Source organism: Rhinolophus ferrumequinum, chromosome 22 (genome assembly GCF_004115265.2).
Source record: "Rhinolophus ferrumequinum isolate MPI-CBG mRhiFer1 chromosome 22, mRhiFer1_v1.p, whole genome shotgun sequence".
NCBI lineage: Eukaryota > Metazoa > Chordata > Mammalia > Chiroptera > Rhinolophidae > Rhinolophus > Rhinolophus ferrumequinum.
The window spans coordinates 19,363,210-19,382,733 of NC_046305.1; the positions used below are offsets into that span (position 1 = coordinate 19,363,210).

General features: G+C 35.8%; 1 protein-coding gene across 7 annotated transcripts in view; it reads right to left on the reverse strand.

Moving 5' to 3' along the window:
* The window catches only part of RPS6KC1 (ribosomal protein S6 kinase C1), a 138,366-nt gene that overhangs the window by 55,590 nt on the left and 63,252 nt on the right, over positions 1-19,524 (reverse strand). For 5 of the 7 annotated variants that reach the window (XM_033093398.1, XM_033093396.1, XM_033093400.1 and 2 more), the window contains 2 exons: positions 12,602-12,717; positions 4,439-4,531 (listed from right to left, as the gene is read on the reverse strand). In XM_033093398.1, coding sequence (XP_032949289.1) covers positions 4,439-4,531; positions 12,602-12,717 — 209 coding nt within the window. The remainder of the gene's footprint in view (positions 1-4,438; positions 4,532-12,601; positions 12,718-19,524) is intronic. The other 2 variants (XM_033093397.1, XM_033093402.1) reach the window with 1 other exon arrangement.

Consider the following 19,524-nt stretch of genomic DNA (forward strand, 5'->3'; position numbering starts at 1 on the left):
ATGAAAGCTTAGGTGCTTCCACAGCCCGTTAGCGGTGGTGAGGTAGAACCAACATTGCTCTGTGCTGTCTGGCCAGAGTACAGGAATTACTGTGCAAAAGTTTTTGTTTTCCTAAGCTGCCCCTTTCCTCGTCCTTTGGCTAGAAAGAGCAGGCTTTTGTTCAGTTTGTTATTTTGGTTTGTGCCTGTTGGCTTTTCCAAGCTGCCCATTTCTCCAACATCCAGCCTGGAATATGTGAGGCCAAAGAAAATGCAGGGATTCCTCACCACACAGCCCACTGGGTCCCATGGTCACCGGCCAGTCTCCCTCTGCTCTCTACTTTTCAGTGTCTTCTGATGTTTGTTTTCTATGTAATGTCCAGAGTTTTTAGTTGTATTTAGCAGAAAGAAGAGGGAAAAGGACTTTAACTCCATTTTTCCAAAAGCAAAAGTCAACACCTGTCATTTGATACCGTATCAAAGATACGAGGTAATATTTTCACCATGCTGTTTAGATAAAGGACAGATTCTTATTAATCCAGTTCCATTCAGTGTCCCCTCAATGAGCAGATATCCAAATACAGATGCTTATGGGTGCCCAATGACAACAGTTTTTCCATGTCATCATAGAGAATCCTACTTAGGAACCTTAAAAAAATAAGTGCAAACCTCTCAACATCTACTCAATTTGAACAATCTCCACAAATTTTCTCAATCATATTTTAGATACACAATAGAAACTCCAATGTTTTTCCAATAGCACATCAACCTAAGAATTCTGCCTGGCAAGCATCAGACAAAATTGGGAAGCTATCCTGATTACAAAATGCCAAGGCACTTGAAATAATAAATAGTGACAGGTTTACAAAATATGTCGCATTTCTTATAACAATGACTTACATAGCACCCCAGTGAAGTGGTTTTTCAAGGAGTAGCAATGAATTCTGGCACTCCAGCCACACCATCCTCACTGGTTAACCCTGTGAACACTTATACACACACCCACATGCTGGATGACTCTCTGGCTATACACAAACCAGGAGCATTAACGCGACATGAGGTGATCACATCTTGGCACCATTACTCTAGGGTTCAAATCAGTGTTCCTCTTAGACATTCTTTTAACTCTTTTTTTAAAAACTCACGGGAAGTTGTAAAAATAGCACCATATACCCTCTACCCAGGTTCTCCCAACAGTGACATCTTATACAGCTATAGCACACGATGAAAACCGGGAAACTGACATCAGTCCATTACTGTTTATTACCCTATGGACTCCTTTAACCTTTTTATATATAAGTATACAATAGTGAACTTTCTCAGAAAGTCTCCCAGCACTTAGACATCCTATCACCAGTCAAACTACCAATTCAAACTTCAAACTCAATTGCAAATTACCTATATACAAACATCCTTATACACTCAAACATATACTGCCTCTGTATATTCATATCTGACACACACAAACACCAAGGTTGCACCCACACATGCACAAACTTATATGAAAACAACAGCAACCCATCATTCTCATCTGAGTATGGTTTTCCACTATTCTCTACTTTCCCCTGCTATTACTACATGAAGATTATGTGTAAATGAATCTGGGGGCTAAAAGAAATCTTTAAAAGCTACATAAGGTAAAAATCCATCCAATGCTTTAATTCTTCTACAACATCCCGACCAATGATTCTTCAGCCTTTGCTTGAATACCTCTAATGATGTGAAATAAATAAGGTATGAAGGAATCCAGTCCTTCTTTGGTCAATCCTAATTCTTGAAAGGTATCTCTAATCATTAACCAAAATTTTGACAACTTACACTCATTTACTTCTAGTTTTAGCCTATAAGGAAATTAACAAGTAAGTCTTATCCCTTACTACCTTTCTCCTAGGAAAACTAGACATCCTGATTTGCCCAAGATATTGTTCTGGCATAATTAATATCCCCTTTTACCCTCAAGATTTGAAAAAAACATTGTATAGTCCCTCTAAACTGGATATCCATGTGTAAATATGAAGATTACACATGTTTTTACCAAGTTTATCATGGCTCATTTTTCACTGTTCTTTATATGATATGATTTGGAGGGCCTTCACTAGCCTTACCATTTCATCCTTGCTTCTGAATGCACACCAGTTTATTTATAATCCAAGAGCCCTAATGCCTAAATTCCTTGTTGCACATATATGTTAATGAAGCGTTTTCTAATCCCATTTAAAGACAGAAAGTCACTTATTTATCTTTGAATACTAGACCAAGATACAGCTGTAGAAGGACTGTCTCTCAGGGTAGACACACGTGAGTGTCTTGAACAGAGGTACTCGTTAGCAGTCTCACATTATACCAGTAGGTGTCGCTCTGTATATAATATACTTAAAGTTATTTAAGTTTCGATTCATTCATTAAATATTTACTGAGCATCCTTATGTGCCAGGCATAGTCCCAGGTGCTGAAAATATAGAGGTGAACAATAAAGTCACAATCTTGTTCTCGGGAACTTATGGTCTAGACATTAATGAACAAATCTTTTATCTACTTTTTATATAAAACTTATAAAATAATCCTATTTCTGGGGAAATTTTATTTTCTTAAGCTAAGAGGCAATAACACTCAAAATAACTCATAAAGGACAAATACTGTAATGAGACGGAATCAGAGAAACTGTGTTCTGTACAAGCTAGATTAATGTACCCTGTGTATTTTCTAGCTGTTTGAATTTAGTCAACACTTCTCTTCCAAACGTCAAGTTTCTAAAACCCAAGTTTTACGTATTCCTCAGTACAGTGACTCTATCTTAAAAAATAATTCAAATGTTTAAAAATCTACCTATTTATGTTCTTACAAAGTAGAGACTGTGTTATAAATTTTAAGAGATTATTTGCAAAGCTTCTTTAATTCCCAAACATGTTGCCTTACCTCTACTTAGAAAAGTTCAATGTCACCTTCTAAATACCAAGTACACTTCTCAGGCTAACAGAATAAAGACAGTGATGAAATGTGCCTCAGCCAAGACTTGAGGAATTTCTCTACTGTCAAAAGTCCTTAGTCGAATAAACCAGAACTTCACAGTGACTTACTCATAATTAGAGCATAGCAATGAAAGAACACGCTTTGTCAAAATAAACAGATCTAGGAGAAGGAGCAGGTACTGTGCATCAAAAAAGTTGATTTGCCTGTACAGAAGAAATCCAAGAACCTAAAAACTATTCAATTCCTATTTTACTTCTCTGTACTCTCAAATAGAATGTTCTCCCACTGGAAAAGCTAGGGAAAACATGGTTAAGGCATTATTTCAGGCTCAAAACTCCCACTGCTTAAAAATCTTTAAGTTCAAAACTCAGTCCTATGAATTTATTTGAGAAAAATGATGTTTGTGAGAATTTAACAAGACACTGACAGCTTCAAGTAACAGCCAACCTAATGTCCCCTTTGGAATACCTCAAACTATTAATTACTGTCTAAATTCCCTGAGATACATGGCATATTGTTCACTTGTATCATGGAATCACATGCATATTTTAGAACATTAGAGTTACAAATGACCACTAAGGTGGTTCATAAAAGATAGTTAATGTAAAAAAGATCTAAATTAATTTTTACCTTAATATTAAATAAGGCATTTTCTTTGACGTTAAACGTAAAATAGTGATTGATCAAATATATTTAAAACACAGTTTATGGGGTATGGTTCTTAAGTTACACTTGTAAGTTCTCTGCGAGGCCCAGTACTATTAATGTTTGGCATATCTCAGATGGGGGAAACTCAATGGCAGATACCTCCGTAATCTCAGTATTTTTATTCCAAATATGAAAGCGTGGGGGGTGGGAGTTAGTGTATTGGAAAAGCACAGTTTTTGAAGTCACAAAGATCTAGGTTTGAATTCTAGCACTACTCTAAATTATTATCTACGTGATTTGGGGGCAAGTAACTTAACCTGTTCTAAATAACACTTTCCCACCAAGATGCAAGTAACAGAGTTGTGAGAAGGATTAAATAAGGATTAAATATAAAATGACTAATATATGGCCTGACACATAGTCGGTGCTCAATAAATAGTAGTTATTAGGAAAATGCCATTTTTCTTTCTGACCATTAGGTTGACTATACCAGTTAATGCTGAACAACTACCGACTCACTAGTAAAGACACAAAATGTCTGGTAAAGACACAAAATGTGTCTTTACCCTGTTGTAACAGGTTTAAAAAACCAAACCCCTTACTCCACTGAATGCCAACAAAGATGCCCCTTCTCCTTTAGCTCCAATATATTTTGCATGACCTTACATAAATTGCTTAGATAAAAGCTTTTTTCTCTTCTGCTTTTGTTATTTTAAAGTGCAGATGCATTTGAGTCATTTTCTCCTTTTGTTTCATATCCTTAAGATCCTAAGCTTCAAAGCCATAATGTCAGCATGCAGTCAATTTATAACTGAACTCTTGAAGAGACACTGAAGAATTACCTTGTCAATCACCCCAAGGACTCTGAAGGCCTTCAGCTCCTCGGCAGGGCTCCTTAGGTTCCAAGGGGGCCTTGAACTTAGTGATCCTGGAGGCTAATGGAAGATATCAAAGATTATACATCAATCAGGGAGGTACTTGAAGGAAGACTGCCTGCTGAAGCAAATGCCAGGCCAAAAGAAACTAAATTTATCATAAATCAGAGGATGGAAACATGAAAGGAGAAGTTGCTGTTTGTCTGTAATGTAAAATAAAAAAAATAATAAAATCAAAACTAAAGAAAATCAAAAAGAAAAAGCAAGAAAAAGTTCCAAGTAAATAAATCATGATAACACTGAAAACAAAATTTTAAAAAGAAAAATTAATGAGCTGATACAGTTTCTAGAGCAATAATTCAGTTCAGAACTGTACAACTATAATGAACCTTTGTAACAAATGGATAACTGAGGCAACAATCAATCACATCCTTATATTTATCCCAGGCGGCCCAAGAGTAATTTACAACAGGGAACTAAAAAACAATGCCATCATAGATAAACTTGAACACAAGTCATTCTCTCTCATCCTGAAACTACAGTCCATTAATGTTACTTTATAATTATAAACTATGTTTTAAGAAGGATTGGCAGATTCAAGTTCAACCATAAGAAATACCAATAATGGTGAAAAATTAAGGAACTCCATCACATAACCAATAATTATTATAACTAAACTTGTTGAAGCTAGGAAGCAGATGATTTACAGGAGAAAAAAATTTTTTTGAATATCTGTGATGTGGACAATTTAGTCTGTTAGCTACAAAAAGTCCACAAAAATCAGTGAACACAGGAAGGGATATTTCAGTACCACACAATAAAAGAATCATCCTAACTTCCCATCTGTTGGTCTTAGCTTTTCCCTATCACTAAAATAAGACATTAGACTAGGTAAATCCCAAAGACACCTGCATTTAGCATTTAATACACAAGCAGAAAGCAATGCAATAGTAATCTTTATATTAAAATGGTGATGCTGCAAAGGATGACAGGAAACACAAAGCCTTATATCCTCAAAGCAGACCTTTCATTGCCAAAAATCTATTAGACTATATAGGAGATATGCCCCACCCCCACCCATGAGTGGAAAATAAATATCCTGGTTAATCGAGTGTCATGATTAACAGCTACTGAGACACCAGTTTGGTACTTAAAGCCCTTGTGCAGGCCAACATCACCAGACAGGAAGCTCCTTGAGGACAGGAAATATGCCTTATTCATCTTTATATTCACAGTCCCTAGCACCATTAGTTGAAAGGAGAGAGGAAGAGCACACTAGATAGGAAGAAAGGAGAGAGGAAGGAATCAAGAGAGGGAGGCTGCACTGATAAATTAGGTGTCATTTACAAATGGGAAAATTCTCACTTGGGAAATTTGCTAAAAGCAGCAATTCTAATTGCTTTCAAATTCTGTGTGTGTGTGTGTGTGTGTGTGTGTGTGTGTGTGTGTGTGTGTGTGTGTGTGTTTAGGTTTAGCAAGCAAACACCAACTTCAATATACCTGAAGAAGTGATGTTTGATTAAAAACAGAAGACAACTATTTATTTTTAAAAAACACTTTAATAACGGCAATTGGACTGAATAATCTTTTAAAATCAATTTCATTTACACTTCTAGGATGTGTTTCAAGAAATACTTATTTAATATCTCATTCCAAGAGATGCTGAGCTAGGTGACATAAAAAACCGATACATCTCTGCCTCCCTAAAAGCTTAAAATCCAAGGGGAATTTTTAAGGATATGAAAACAATTAGAAGGGTATTTTTAAGACACAACAGAAATAGTCTTTCCTATCTTAATTTATATTACATTTTTCCACCTTCATTCCCTCATTCCACCCTAAGCGTAGTACTTACAAGAAGTTATTTTAATCCCCATTTTACAGACAAAGAAGGGGAAGTTTAGAATGGTTGACAGTGGTCAGAAAGAACGGTGGAAGCTCCCAAACTAGAGCCCCACCTCTATTGCCTGCAGTCTTTCTACTACACAACACAGTCTGATAATTAAAAAGTCATCTCCTCCTCCTCTATTATCAAGAAAGAATAAGAATTGCTCATGATTTGGGTAAATGGAATGTTGAGAAAAAGTTACAGAAGGAAAAAGAATACTTTAAACGATAATGCATCCATTACATCTGTCTTTGAAAATATGGCCAAACGTAGCCAACATCACTATCTCCTACTTACACTTTCTAATTCTCTGATGTCATTGGATCTATCAGTTTCCATAGAAAGTTATCGGTTCACTTTAGCAATCTCAACAGCCAAGACAGCAAACTACAAAATCTCTACTGCACCTTTCAATAAATAATTGAAATGTGTGTCCACTATGTGCATGATAACTGAAAAAGATATAAACTGTCAAAAAGGCACAGTTGCTAGCTTCAAGAAGTTTACAATTTGAGGAGCTAAGCCAAATACATGAAAAAGTTAAATTACAATACAACTTCTTCTGAAAATACACGACAATAGAGATAAGTCACTAGTTAGCGTATGATAAACTGTGGTCTCAGAAAGAAGTAGAACTAAAGGTGATTTTTAAATGCTATGTAGAAATTAGGTTAGGAAAAGGAAATCATATATAGGTTTGGAAAGAAACTTGCCTGGTTAGGGAAAAAACAGTCAAATTGTAGAACAGAGGGAAATAAAACTACACACTTAGGGTCAGTTTTCACAGGCCTTGAATGCCAGGAAGAAAAGTCTGGGCTATTATTCTCCAAAGTCTAGAAAACAAGTTTTTCCACGAGAAACAACCCAATGAAATCAGTGATTTAATAGGGTTACTTTTGTAAAGATGGGAATGGTGAAGTTGTAATGGGAAAGACCAAAGGTAAAGGGATCATTAAAGTTCTCTTTCTACTTTAGCCATCTATAAAAGTTTACGATCAAAGAGACGAACAAAGAAAGATCATGAAATAAAATCATCAGTAAAAAAATCCTGTATTTCTTATATGCAGCATTTAAATTGGGTAGAATCCCTATAGATCTCTTCCTTTTTTCAGACGGCAAAAGGAAACATAAATCTACAGAATTTGAAGAACAGAAAGAGACAGAGATCAAGTCTGACATTCTTTTTTTTTTTTTTAGATGAGAAAACTGAGAAGCAGCAAGGTTAAACAACTTGTCTAAGATGACGAAACTAGGTAATAGGTAAGGGGATGAAATCTTACTGATAAAATAATAGGACATTGTTTGGGGAAACTTCAGCCGATTCTACAGGGTTGGGGGAGGAATGCAGTGTATGTTCAGACAACAAGGTTTATTTCCTTAAGGAAAAAAGCCAAATGTTCACTTAAATGTATTAGTTACTGTAGCAGAAGATACCTAGAGAAGAAGCAAGGGGTGGTTGTATTCATCTGAACCAAAACTAAATACAGGGGTTGTGGAGGGGGGAAGGCAAAAATATATGACGATCCAACAACCTTCAAAACCAAAGACAGCAAATACGTATCACTCAACGGCTCAAGCCCATGGCAGAGATCTCTGTTAATCCCACATTCTTTCCCACAACGCAGTGCTCTTTGGATTAGACAGCACACTAGTATTAATAGAACTTATTTACTATCCTTCTTCTCATTCTCTAAATGGCTAAATGAAGCTTACCTTTGTGGTTTTTTTAAATGGAATTTTTTTAAGTTACTGTTTATCCAGCCCACCGTCTTTTTCACTCAGTATTATTCCCTATTCTCAATGTGTTCTCTCTCTACTTTTACCAGTCAGCGAGTGCAGTACTTCTCAAACTTGAACATGTGTGCACATCGGCTGAGGACCTTGTTAAAACGGAGATTGTGATGTGGGGAAGGGGGAGGGAGGGCTAAGATTCTGCATTTCCAACAAGCTCCCTCTGGACGTGATGCTGTTGGTCTAACAATCACGTCTGGAGTAGGCTCAGCTATTCCTCCTTCAATAACCTCAGAGTAAGTCACCATTACTTGGGGGGAAATAAGTCATCAAGGGCCAAAGGAAAGCACTACAAAGAACTTACCCAGAAACCACACTCAAATCCTGATAGCTAACTACACTAGTTTCTGAAGTTGGCTTTATATGTTCTATAGATGTTTGGCTTTGCCAAACTTTCACTAGGAACCTATTAACCCTCAATATCCAGTCTCCAAAGCCTCTCTTAGACCATTTCCAGCATGACGCTTCATTGCAGTCTTATTACTCGCTCATCTGGAATACCCCTGACTGCCATCTCTGCTTTGCCTATGTCTAAGAGTGACACAGTATTCATTTTAAAATATTTTCTGAAGAATTGGGAAATACCAAATATACTAGCAAACAAAATGCACAATAGAAAAATATTTTCAGTATTATTATAGCAATTGTACTCAAAATCTACAAAATATTCAGGAAAGACATACACATTCTACATATTAATTTTCATTTACATCTTGCAATGGCATGACAAAAAAATGTACTTACACTTTAGAAATTACACAATCTTTTATGTCCTAAATTTAGACTATTTACTTTTTCTAAATTTCATTTATCTTGAGTTTAAAATTCCTAGAGCTAAAAATAACAACAACAAAAAAAGCTATGTCCAGTCTATTCCAGGGATCTCCCTTTTAATGTTAATTCGTAAATCATTCAGTCATCTATAATTTTATTTTTTTTAAAGGAGAAAAAAAATCTGTCTCCTTCAGTTAAGATTTCACCTTTACTGCAAACAAAGCTCATTTCCTTTTTTTTCTAAAACCTGCTCTTTTCTTGGAGCCTTTTAGTAATGTAGTAATGGAGGGAAAAAAACAGTAAGAGAGACTTTTGCTCCTTTCTATCCTTTTTTGAAAAGGGTGTTACCATCAGTGACTGGGAAATTCAGAACTTCTATATTTACAACTTAAGACTCTCATAAATAAATTCAATAAAGCAAAAGCTTACACCATTACAGAATACTCAGGTGGAGTGAGACATGACCTAGACTGCACCAAAGGGAAGAACAGTAATCAACAAAATAATTCTGAAACCAGACAGGATTCCTTTATTTTCTTAATCAACCAGGCTCGAAAAAAATGTTTGCACATAGATTCAAAAGAGAAATAATATCTGCTTTGCACAGAATTTAAGAGCTAAAAGAGCCTTAGAAACCATTTATACTAGTCTTCTCATTGTGTTCATTGAAATTGGGGCCCAAAGAAGGTTAAAAAGAGAAATACTGAATTCACCAAGCTAATCAATAACCTGCAGAAGACATTTAAGTTAAATTATAGATAAGAAAATAATAAAGCATGTCCCTGACCTAAATAAGGGCCAGGTTTAATAGAATGAAATACAAAGTGAAAATAAACAGCAATTGCTCATCATAAAAGAAAAACAACTTGCTCTGTCTGGAGCAAGAAAAACTCTCCTCCAGCCTCCTTGCCTAGGAACTGAAAAAAAATCCTAGTATATCTAAATTGATTCACTAGGTACCCCTATTTACCTTTCTGACCCAAGTTCCCATTATTCTACATGGCCCTTACCATTCTCTCTTTTATTTCATCAATTGTGTACCAATTTTGGGCCCTCAATTATACTCAAGGGTTTGCAAGAGCAGAGACTGTGTCATCATCTGTCATATAACTCCAAAGTATATCTAGTTTGACACCATACACAGCGTCTTAACAGATGCTTAGTGAATATACAACCTAAAACAATCAACTTTCCTATACTGTATCTCCTGTTTTATTTTCATTAGAAGCTATGCATGAAGGGAAATTCTGACTGATACACTTTCTGGTTCCTTTCTCCAAGTCAAAAGCTTTGTATGTTTATTTTCCTAATAAATTATTGCTCATAGAAGTGATTATGGGAAATGTAACAGGGGGTGCACAGTAAGTAGGGTGTTTGAATAAGTACAGGTAGAACATTCAAAGTTAACATTAATGGAAAGAATAGAATACTGGTCATTTTGACTCCCTACAACTTTTACACTATTTATAGACAAGATGGATTTAGTAAACAAGTAAGTTCACAGAGGCTCATTTTATTTAATACTTTTATTATAATGCCCCCCAAAACAGAATTGAGAACGTACACATTAGGACTGCTCCCAGGAAGAGTTGCCAACCCCACAGAAAACAATAACTGAACGCAAAGTAATCTTTGGATAAATACTCCATTTCAAAAAAGTAAAACTTAATAGTGAAGAGTTAAAGGAAATAAACTTAATATAACTAAAACAACAATGATTAAAAAACAGGAAAAGATTCGCAAAGAGTACAGAACAGTCCCAATAATTAATAATCTGAAAAGGAGTCTGCATATCTCTTATTTAAAACATATTCATTATGTTAGAATAAGTAACAAGAGTCTATTACTTCCAAGTTGGAATATAATCTTTTTGTTCCAAAAGGAATGGTCTAACACATAACATCGAAAATTCTCACTAATAAGTATAGTTTTGATAACTGCATGTTTTAAAAGGTCACACAGGAAATAAAAAGGGCTCACAAAATTAGCAACAGTTTTAATGGTTCAATGACTCAAGATTAAGTATTGAGTTGTTTTTAAACTAGAAAATTGAAACATTTTATAATTTTTTAAAAAGTATAGGGCCAGCCCAGTGGCTCAGGAGGTTGGAGCGCTGTGCTCCTGATGCCGAGGTCGCCAGTTCGATTCCCACATGGGCCAGGGAGCTGCGCCCTCTACAGCTAAGATTGTGAACAGCAGCTCTCCCTGGAGCTGGGCTGCCGTGAGCAGCCGGAGGTTGGCGTGAGCTGCCATGAGCTGCTGTGGGCTGCTGTGGACTGCCGTGGGCTACTGTGTGCCGCCATGAGCGGCCGGCAGCCAGCGTGAGCAGCCAGCAGCCAGCAAGAACTGCCGCAAGCTGCTGTTAGCGGCCAACCGATGACCGGTGACCGACTGCCTCAGCCGGGGGGAGTACAAGGCTCATAATACCAGCATGGGCCAGGGAGCTGTGTCCTACACAACTAGACTGAGAAACAATGGCTTGAACTGGGGTGGGGGAAGAAAGGGGGGAAAACAAAAAAAGTATATCAAGCACTAAAAAATGTAGAAAAAAAGCATATAAAGGTATATAAAGCAGTATATAAGAGGAGATGAAAATAGGACTAAAACTAATTAATCTAATCTCATACATATGGCTTAATGGCTGGTCTTTTTGGCACTGGATTTGTATTTGTGTATGGGGGTGGGGTGGGAGAGTGTTTCCGTGTGTGTGTGTGTGTGTGTGTGTTTCTGTGTGCGCGCGCTTTAAAAAGGAAAAAAAAAGAAAACTCATTTAATTCTAAAGACAACCCAGCAAGGAATTACTATTATCCTCACTGTTCAGATGTAGAAGCTAAGAGGTGGTGTTAAGTATCTTGTCAATCTTTCATGGCTTCAAATGACAGAGTGGGGATATGAAACAAGCCTGTTTGCCTCTTAGGTTAACTAAGAAAATAAACACTTTCTTCTATCTCCAGAAGATATGATTCTTAAATTGTATCAGGAAAAAAACTTAGTTTTATATAAACAAAAAAAATAACAGAAAAGTTTCTTCCAGAAATTTACCAAATCCAGATAGCTAAGACATAAAAACAATAAGCCACACCTCCCTTTTATTTCAAATATATAAAAGAAGCTGTAGAACTGTTATTCTCCAGAGCATCTGAGATCTTGCTCCCCGGCATATGTCATCAGACTGGCTCAAATAAACTTAAATAAACAAGCCACAATATTCCTAATGTTTTGAGCATTCACCTGTTTTCTACACAAGACTAAGGGTAGTCCCAATAACCTACACATCCCTGTTAGAATTATGCCTTTATAATTCTAGCAGCCACTTATAAGACTTATGGTTAAATGATTAGTTTTAGCATGAATCAATAAAACTTAGTTTTAGCAAGAATTATAATTTAAGATTCAGACATTCAAATAAAATTTAGTATCGATTACTTTCTTTCTACACATGAGGATACCAGGGATAGAATAAGGAAAAAAGGGCCAAGAAAGAGGAGAAAACAAGCCCCCTTTTATTCCACTTTTGGTGGTTTGCTTTAATGCTTTCCTTACTACCAATAACTTAAGAAAATTACTGATAAAATGCCAAAGACCAAAATTCTCAAACATTCTAATTAGAAATAAAGCTGAGAGACAAGACAGCAAAAATGGCAAAAGAAAATACACAATGGAGCGTTAAGACATACCTGAGACACATCATCGAACTGAGGTTTTCTATAAAAGCTACAGAGACTCTCTGCTCGCATGAGATACTCTGCTGTTCTTCTCTTCACAGCTTCTCGCCGGGTAGGGCTTGACTCTCCTAAAAGGAGAAAACGAAAGTCAGGATATGTGAAACATAAATTAACTTTCTTTTATCCAATCTGAAGGTTAACTTCTTTCTACCCAATTCATCACTTGTTCACATTTCTAACTGAAAAGAAGAACGATTCAAAACAGACATCAAAGTGATTAATATCAGCAAGGTCTAAGTATCACCTGCATGAATTTTATTTATCCAAATTCTGAAACTCTCCTATTTAAACATGTATAGAGAACTTGATGTTTTATAGGAGGAGTCGAAATATAAGAAGCGTTGTATAAAAAGTTCTGCAGACAAAACACTAGCCTAGCCCAGAGAGTATACAATAGTTCAACTCAACAAATAGGACAAAGTGCAATAGATGTTTAATAAGACCTGTGACATGGATATGACATGCTATGAAAGTACCACCAAACTGGAGAATAAAATTAGGTAACTGAATTCATTCTAATTGATTTTTGTAAGTGTCACAGTTTTTTCATTAACAACAAATGAAAACAAGAATGTGATTGAAATCCCTGTAATATGTAATTATGTGAAAGTGACAAGTCATTTACCCTGTCTGGCTCTGTTTCCCTAAACAAAAGTATTCAAAGTGGCCTCCATTGAACTCCAGATCTCAAAAAAGAGGTGGTCCAGCCCATAGCGTCCTGGGTTCTCTTCTCTCCAGAGTAGGAGGATCCTATGCTTTTATCAGGTTCATATGGTACTTGACAGTGAACGTTTCATGGCTGAAAGTCAAAAACTTTAAGAACCATTGTACTACTTATGATCTCAAAGGTTCCTTTCATAAATAATATTCCATACTATTCATGACTCATTTTAATCAAAGAACTTAACACATAGTACTGGTTTTATAGCTGACCCTATGCATCTTCTGAATGAAGTTAATAAAAAGCAAGTTATCATTCCAGAAACCCTGGTTATCTGAATTTTGGCTCTGTCTCTCACCAGTCTTATAAACCTCTTCCTCATTCCCTAAAATGAAAATATACCTCAGATGATTATGGAGATTGAGATAAAAGAAGACAACACACATAAAAGATACTACAACAGAGACAGTAACATAGGAAGCACTAAATCGTAAAGGTCTCCAATCTTGATTTTTCTCTCAGAACCAAATCCTACAAAATAATGTTACCTGGTTTGCTGAATGGAAATGACTGTATTATAGCAAAGAAGACAAAGGACTTTTTGTAGTCTTTTCCCACGAAAGACTACTAGCGGGAAATACTCTCATTTCTGCCTGGAACAGCATCTTCTCTATTTCTTCTGGGAAATGCCCCCTTCTCCTCCCCGTCTTTCTCCCCCACCTCTCCTCTTCTCACCAACTCTTACCAAGTGGTTTGAATGAAAACTGCTATCTTGTTTGAGATTTCAGTCCTTCTAGTCAATACATACTAGTTAAAAAAGGGTCACAAGATGGGCCAATCACAGGCCCCACCCTCTTGTCCACAGCTGGAGAAGGGAGGAACTGGCCCAACACAAACTGGACCAATCAGTCCTTCTCTGTTATTGACACTGGAAATAAGAGGAGTGGAAACTGCCAGCGGCCACAGTTTCTACCAATGAGCAAAAAACCAACCTGAAAGAAGGAACCTGACAAAGAGAAGCAAATATGAGAGACACACATATAAAAAAAATCCTAGTGTGATTAGGGTCCCTGATTTCACCGGAACCTATATTCCTGCCATTCTCTGCCTAAGATAGTTCAAATGTGACTGAATACAGACCTCAAAGAAAAACTGCAATAAAGTTTTTATTGCAATTTTGCTAAATAACTTTCCATTCACAGCTTTTACATTTTACTATTGCATCTCTTCTCTCCTTAATTCCCAAATATAATTGGTCTTAGTGAGGGGGGGAAAATCTCTTTTGCTTTTCAACTGTGGGACAATCTATATTTATTAACTCTCCAGCTCCTCAAACCTCAGTTAAAATATCAGTATGCATCCTGCCTCTGACCTTTAAATTTATTTAATTTCTAAACCCAAGGTTTTTATTTTCCTCAGTTGAAAAACAGATGTAATCTGTGGTGTAAGTTATACTTAGGTGTAAGTATAACATATTTCAAGGGTAAAGTTTGCCACATAAATAAGAAACTTTCCCTATTTCTTCACCTACTAGCCCTTTGGTTTTGAGTTTGCTGTTCATGGACTTGAACTGCTATTTCCATTATCATTAGCTCTTCTCATTTCAGATTATACCTTTCAAGCCCTAATTTAAATCCCCATTTACAATTTTCGATTCCTCTTAGGCTCAACTCTAGTAGAAACTGCAGCAATTTAATCTTTTCACTCAGTATGATTAAACTTCAACAAAACTTCAAATTCTGCTTTATTCAACTCAACTTGCCTTCCAAAACAATTTGAAAGTCAAAAATGCCAAGAATATGGAACCCCCAATTAGAGCTAGAGTTAAAAACGGTATTTTGTGACCAAATCGCTGTTTTTTAAACTTTTGGGATTTCTGCTTTCTAGGCAGTCTCCATAGGAACCGAGAAACAAGAACCACAAGCCAGCAGTTGAAATGGACTCCTGCTGACTATAGTGGTTCAGCTTCCATGGAAACAACAATGAAGTGATGGAAATACTGGAAGGCTTTTAAAACATAACCTTAAACATACATACTATGACTCCTTCCTTATCAGCCCCTTAAAAGTGGGTCACAACCACTGCTGATCAATAGCAGCAGTCAAGGATGAAAACAACCTCTTGCAGCTTTCTGCTGCTGGATACTTACTGAGGTTTGCGAGGCCTATACTAGAAAGAAAAGATTAATGTACAGATTTCAGGAATACTTCTGTCAACTTATTGCTGGATGTGACTTTAAACAGATTTTAATTGATTAAAAATTTTTAATTGACTCGAACCTTAATTTCTTCATTTTTATTTTAAAATGCACACTACCCACAATGATTATTTTTCAAGGAAAACTAAGTTCACTGGAATTCAATTTTTAATCCCATAAGAGGTCATGTGGCTATTACCCTGTTTCCCTGAAAATAAGACCTAGCCAGACAATCCACTCTAATGCGTCTTTTGGAGCAAAAATTAATATAAGACTCAGTCTTATAGGATCTTAGAGTAGAATAAGACCTGGTAATCATATTATATTATATATTATATTAATTATGTCATATTATATTATTTAAGGGCCGGTCTTATAGTATAGTAAAATAAGACCAGGTCTTATATTAATTTTTGCTCCAAAAGACGCATTAGAGCTGATTATCCAGCTAGGTCTTATTTTCGGGGAAACACAGTATTTCTTCAGTAATATATCCATGTAGACACTTAATAACTGCTCTTAAAAATGGATACATATTTTACATTCTACCTAAAGATAAACCAATACCTTCACTATGTTTCTCTACATTTCTGTTAATCATTCAGATAAAGCAAGAATTTCCATTGGGCTTTGGCATTCAAAAAAGAAAAACTGCTCCCATAAAAGATGTCTTATGTATTCACTGTATCATCCTGTATTTCTTTACCTTATCAATCTCTGATCAGGAGAGAAGATGGAAATATGGTGATTTAAAGTGTAATCTGTGAAGAGAATGTAGCTAAAATGACAAAAAAATTCCAAAGTTGTCACTGAAATTTTTGGAAACAGTGGATTGCCTACCCTGCATTTCTCAGAGCACCAACTGCTTTAAAGTTACTAAGAGAAGTTTTATAGAAGACATAGTCTGTAGATAATAGAATCATGAAGTTCTAAGTTACCCAAGAAACCATCACCATTTGGCACTCCTTCATTATATCAAATTCTATTTACAAGGGATATATTATAACTTCCCTTTATAACTAAAGAAATCAAGGCTTGGGGATATGAAATGCCTTCTCAGTTACAAAGTTAATATTAAAAAAAAGTCTAAAACTAAACCAGGTCTTATAACATCACACACTTTAAGTAACTGAATTTGAATTAGATTATTCTAGTGTTACTGAGCAGAAAAATAAAAATGCAGAGTACAAGACTAGTACAGGTGAGTATGGGAACAAAGAAACAAGAGAGAAGCCTATCAAACAACACAGCAGAGTAGAATCAGAGAGACAGAAGAGACTGAAGATGACAGACAAGCACACAGAAAAAGGGGAGCTACAAAGAGGTATAAATTTCATTCCATGTAAAAGAGAATGGGCCTTTCTGAGAAAAACTGGTCTCTCAAACATCCTTGTTACCCAAGGATTTCCTTGGAAAACAGAGGTCTTTTCTCATTTAACCCACAAAAAAGCAAAAAGGCATTTTTACTCATAAAACTACCGTGTTTCCCCGAAAATAAGACCAGTTCTTATATTAATTTTTGCTCCATTAGGGCTTATTTTCAGGGGATGTCTTATTTTTTCATGTACAACAATCTACATTTATTCAAATACAGTCATGTCATCATCTTCTGGAACATCGTCGTAACGTACTAAATGCGTCCGTCTGGCTGAGATCTTAACTGGGGCTTATCTTCGGGGTAGGTCTTATTTTCAGGGAAACATGGTAATGAAAACCAGTTTCACAAACTAGAGTAAAAAGCAGTTCTTCCAATTCTGTTACTCTTCTCTTAGTCCCTAAAAAGAATATAGCTAATGCCTTGTCACTGGTTCAACAAAAGAAAAACAATACTAGAGGAAGAACTGGCCATGTTAGACTTCTCGAAAGACAGTATGTCTATATCTGTATTTTATGGGAAATTTTAAGGGATTTTTAAGCATATTTTGACTGTACTTGATTTTCATCACATACACAGAATTTAATCCCCACATAAGACTCTACTTAGTCACATCTTATATTCTTATATTTTTCTACTCCACAAACACTATCCAATAGGCCCTATGAACCTATCTACACTCTTGGTCAACCGTGCTTAGTTTTCATTCAAATTTATCACATTAGAAAACACATCTAAACTAACCTGGGTTTGCTGGAATGAGTTTTGTTTGTTGGTGCTTTTTTTATTTTTTTTTAACAACTTTAGCCACATAAAAGAATATGCCTGTTTGAGATGACCTTGGTGGTTATAGTTTTTTTTTTTTAAGTGCTGATTTATTATATTTAATGGTATTTTGTTCTTTTCAGGTATAGCCTACCATTTATGACTTATGCTAAGTGTTCTGACAACAAAAGGCAACCTTGAGAAGAACAGTAATTTATTGTTCTACACATCTACAACTCTGGAGCCATCAGCCTTTCTGTGTATAACATGAACCCGGTCAGTCAGGGAATCTGTTTCCCATCTGCATTTAACCAACCCCCTATAATTGTTTTTACAAAACCAAGTTATGTGACCCCTATGAGTTCAGAGTCACCAAAGAAGAGTAAAACCAAAGTCATAATAAAATTCATGCCCATGCGTTGCCTCACTTATGACTGCTTTCAATGTTGCTGAGCAGTTTTTCCACCACCAATAATACTGAATGAAAACTCACACATCATTAGATCAGTCTTAAATGCCCACACAGACAGCCTTCTCTTAGATTCAACCATTTTCTTTTGCTCCCTAACCTATTTTTCTTTGTTTTGCAATTTTAAAGGGGAGTACCCAAAAAACTAATCATTTAATCCCTTCAAAACAAAACTGCCTGGTCAATCTCTTTGTGACAATAAACTTGTCAATAAATAATCCCGTAAGTGTCCCTTATGATAATAATAATAATTCCCTAAGTGTCCCTCATCTGCTAATCAAAGGCTTCTAAAGGATATAAAGATAATTAAGAGCTAGAGATACGTTGAAAGAAAAAGGAATACAGAATTAAAACCAAGGAGCCAAAATTTTGCCTTATGATATGGAATAAAAATAACATCTCCATAAACTCAAGAATCTTTAATCTGTCACACTGCTAAACACGGGAAGTCCCCCAACCTCACACCGGCTTGCGCTCATGCTTTCATTGGCTGTAAGACACATCTTCAGAGAAATAGTAAATCATTGAAAGATGTTTAATTATAAAGATGTCATTTAAGCTATAAATTGCATGAAACTATGTAACTCAAATAATTACAAAACAATGAATAACTCTTTCTCAAAGTACCTAATCACCTGCTAGTACTGAAATAGAAGTAGTTTTCCATTTAGTGATTTTTGTTTTACTTTAAAATACTCAGATATCCACATTTCTTCCGAGCAGAATCAAGGTTTTTTCAATAATCACAGGGATTAAACCAACCCTCTCATTTTAATTTTTTAAACTGTGTTGCTAAAGACATAAAAATGTGATACTGATGACAGAGACCATCTAATAAAAAACCCTTTGCGAATCCTCATCTCTCTCTCTGCTTCTGCTATAGAGCAGCTGTGCCTCAGAGATTCACATGAATGAAAATATTTAGATGAGAAACCACCCACTTAGTTTATTTTCCATATGACTTTCCTGTAATTATTTTGTAAACTGTTCACACAACAATACATAAAAACATCTGCAAAAACAGGTAATTAATGTGTCAAGCCAAACTAATGCATTTTTTATGGTGTCCATGCTTCGTCAACTGTAATTATAACTCTTTTTTTAAGCAAATGATGATGTGTTTGTTGCAATGTGCAAGTGGTTATTTTAGATGCTCTGTTTACTGTTCATACAATCTGAATATAAAACTCCACAGCTACTTTCCCCCACAGCAATGTTTTACCTAGCTTTTTGCAGAAGCAGGAAAGTGGTTCTCTTTTCCAAGCTATAATTTCCAGTAAATATTTTTGGCATTAAAACATGAAACCCTCAACATAAAAGTTGACACCAAAATAGCCAACAGTTCAAGAAACATATGCCAGCAATATCCACGCAGACTTTCTTCCTTCAATTGTAACCCTGCAGGAAA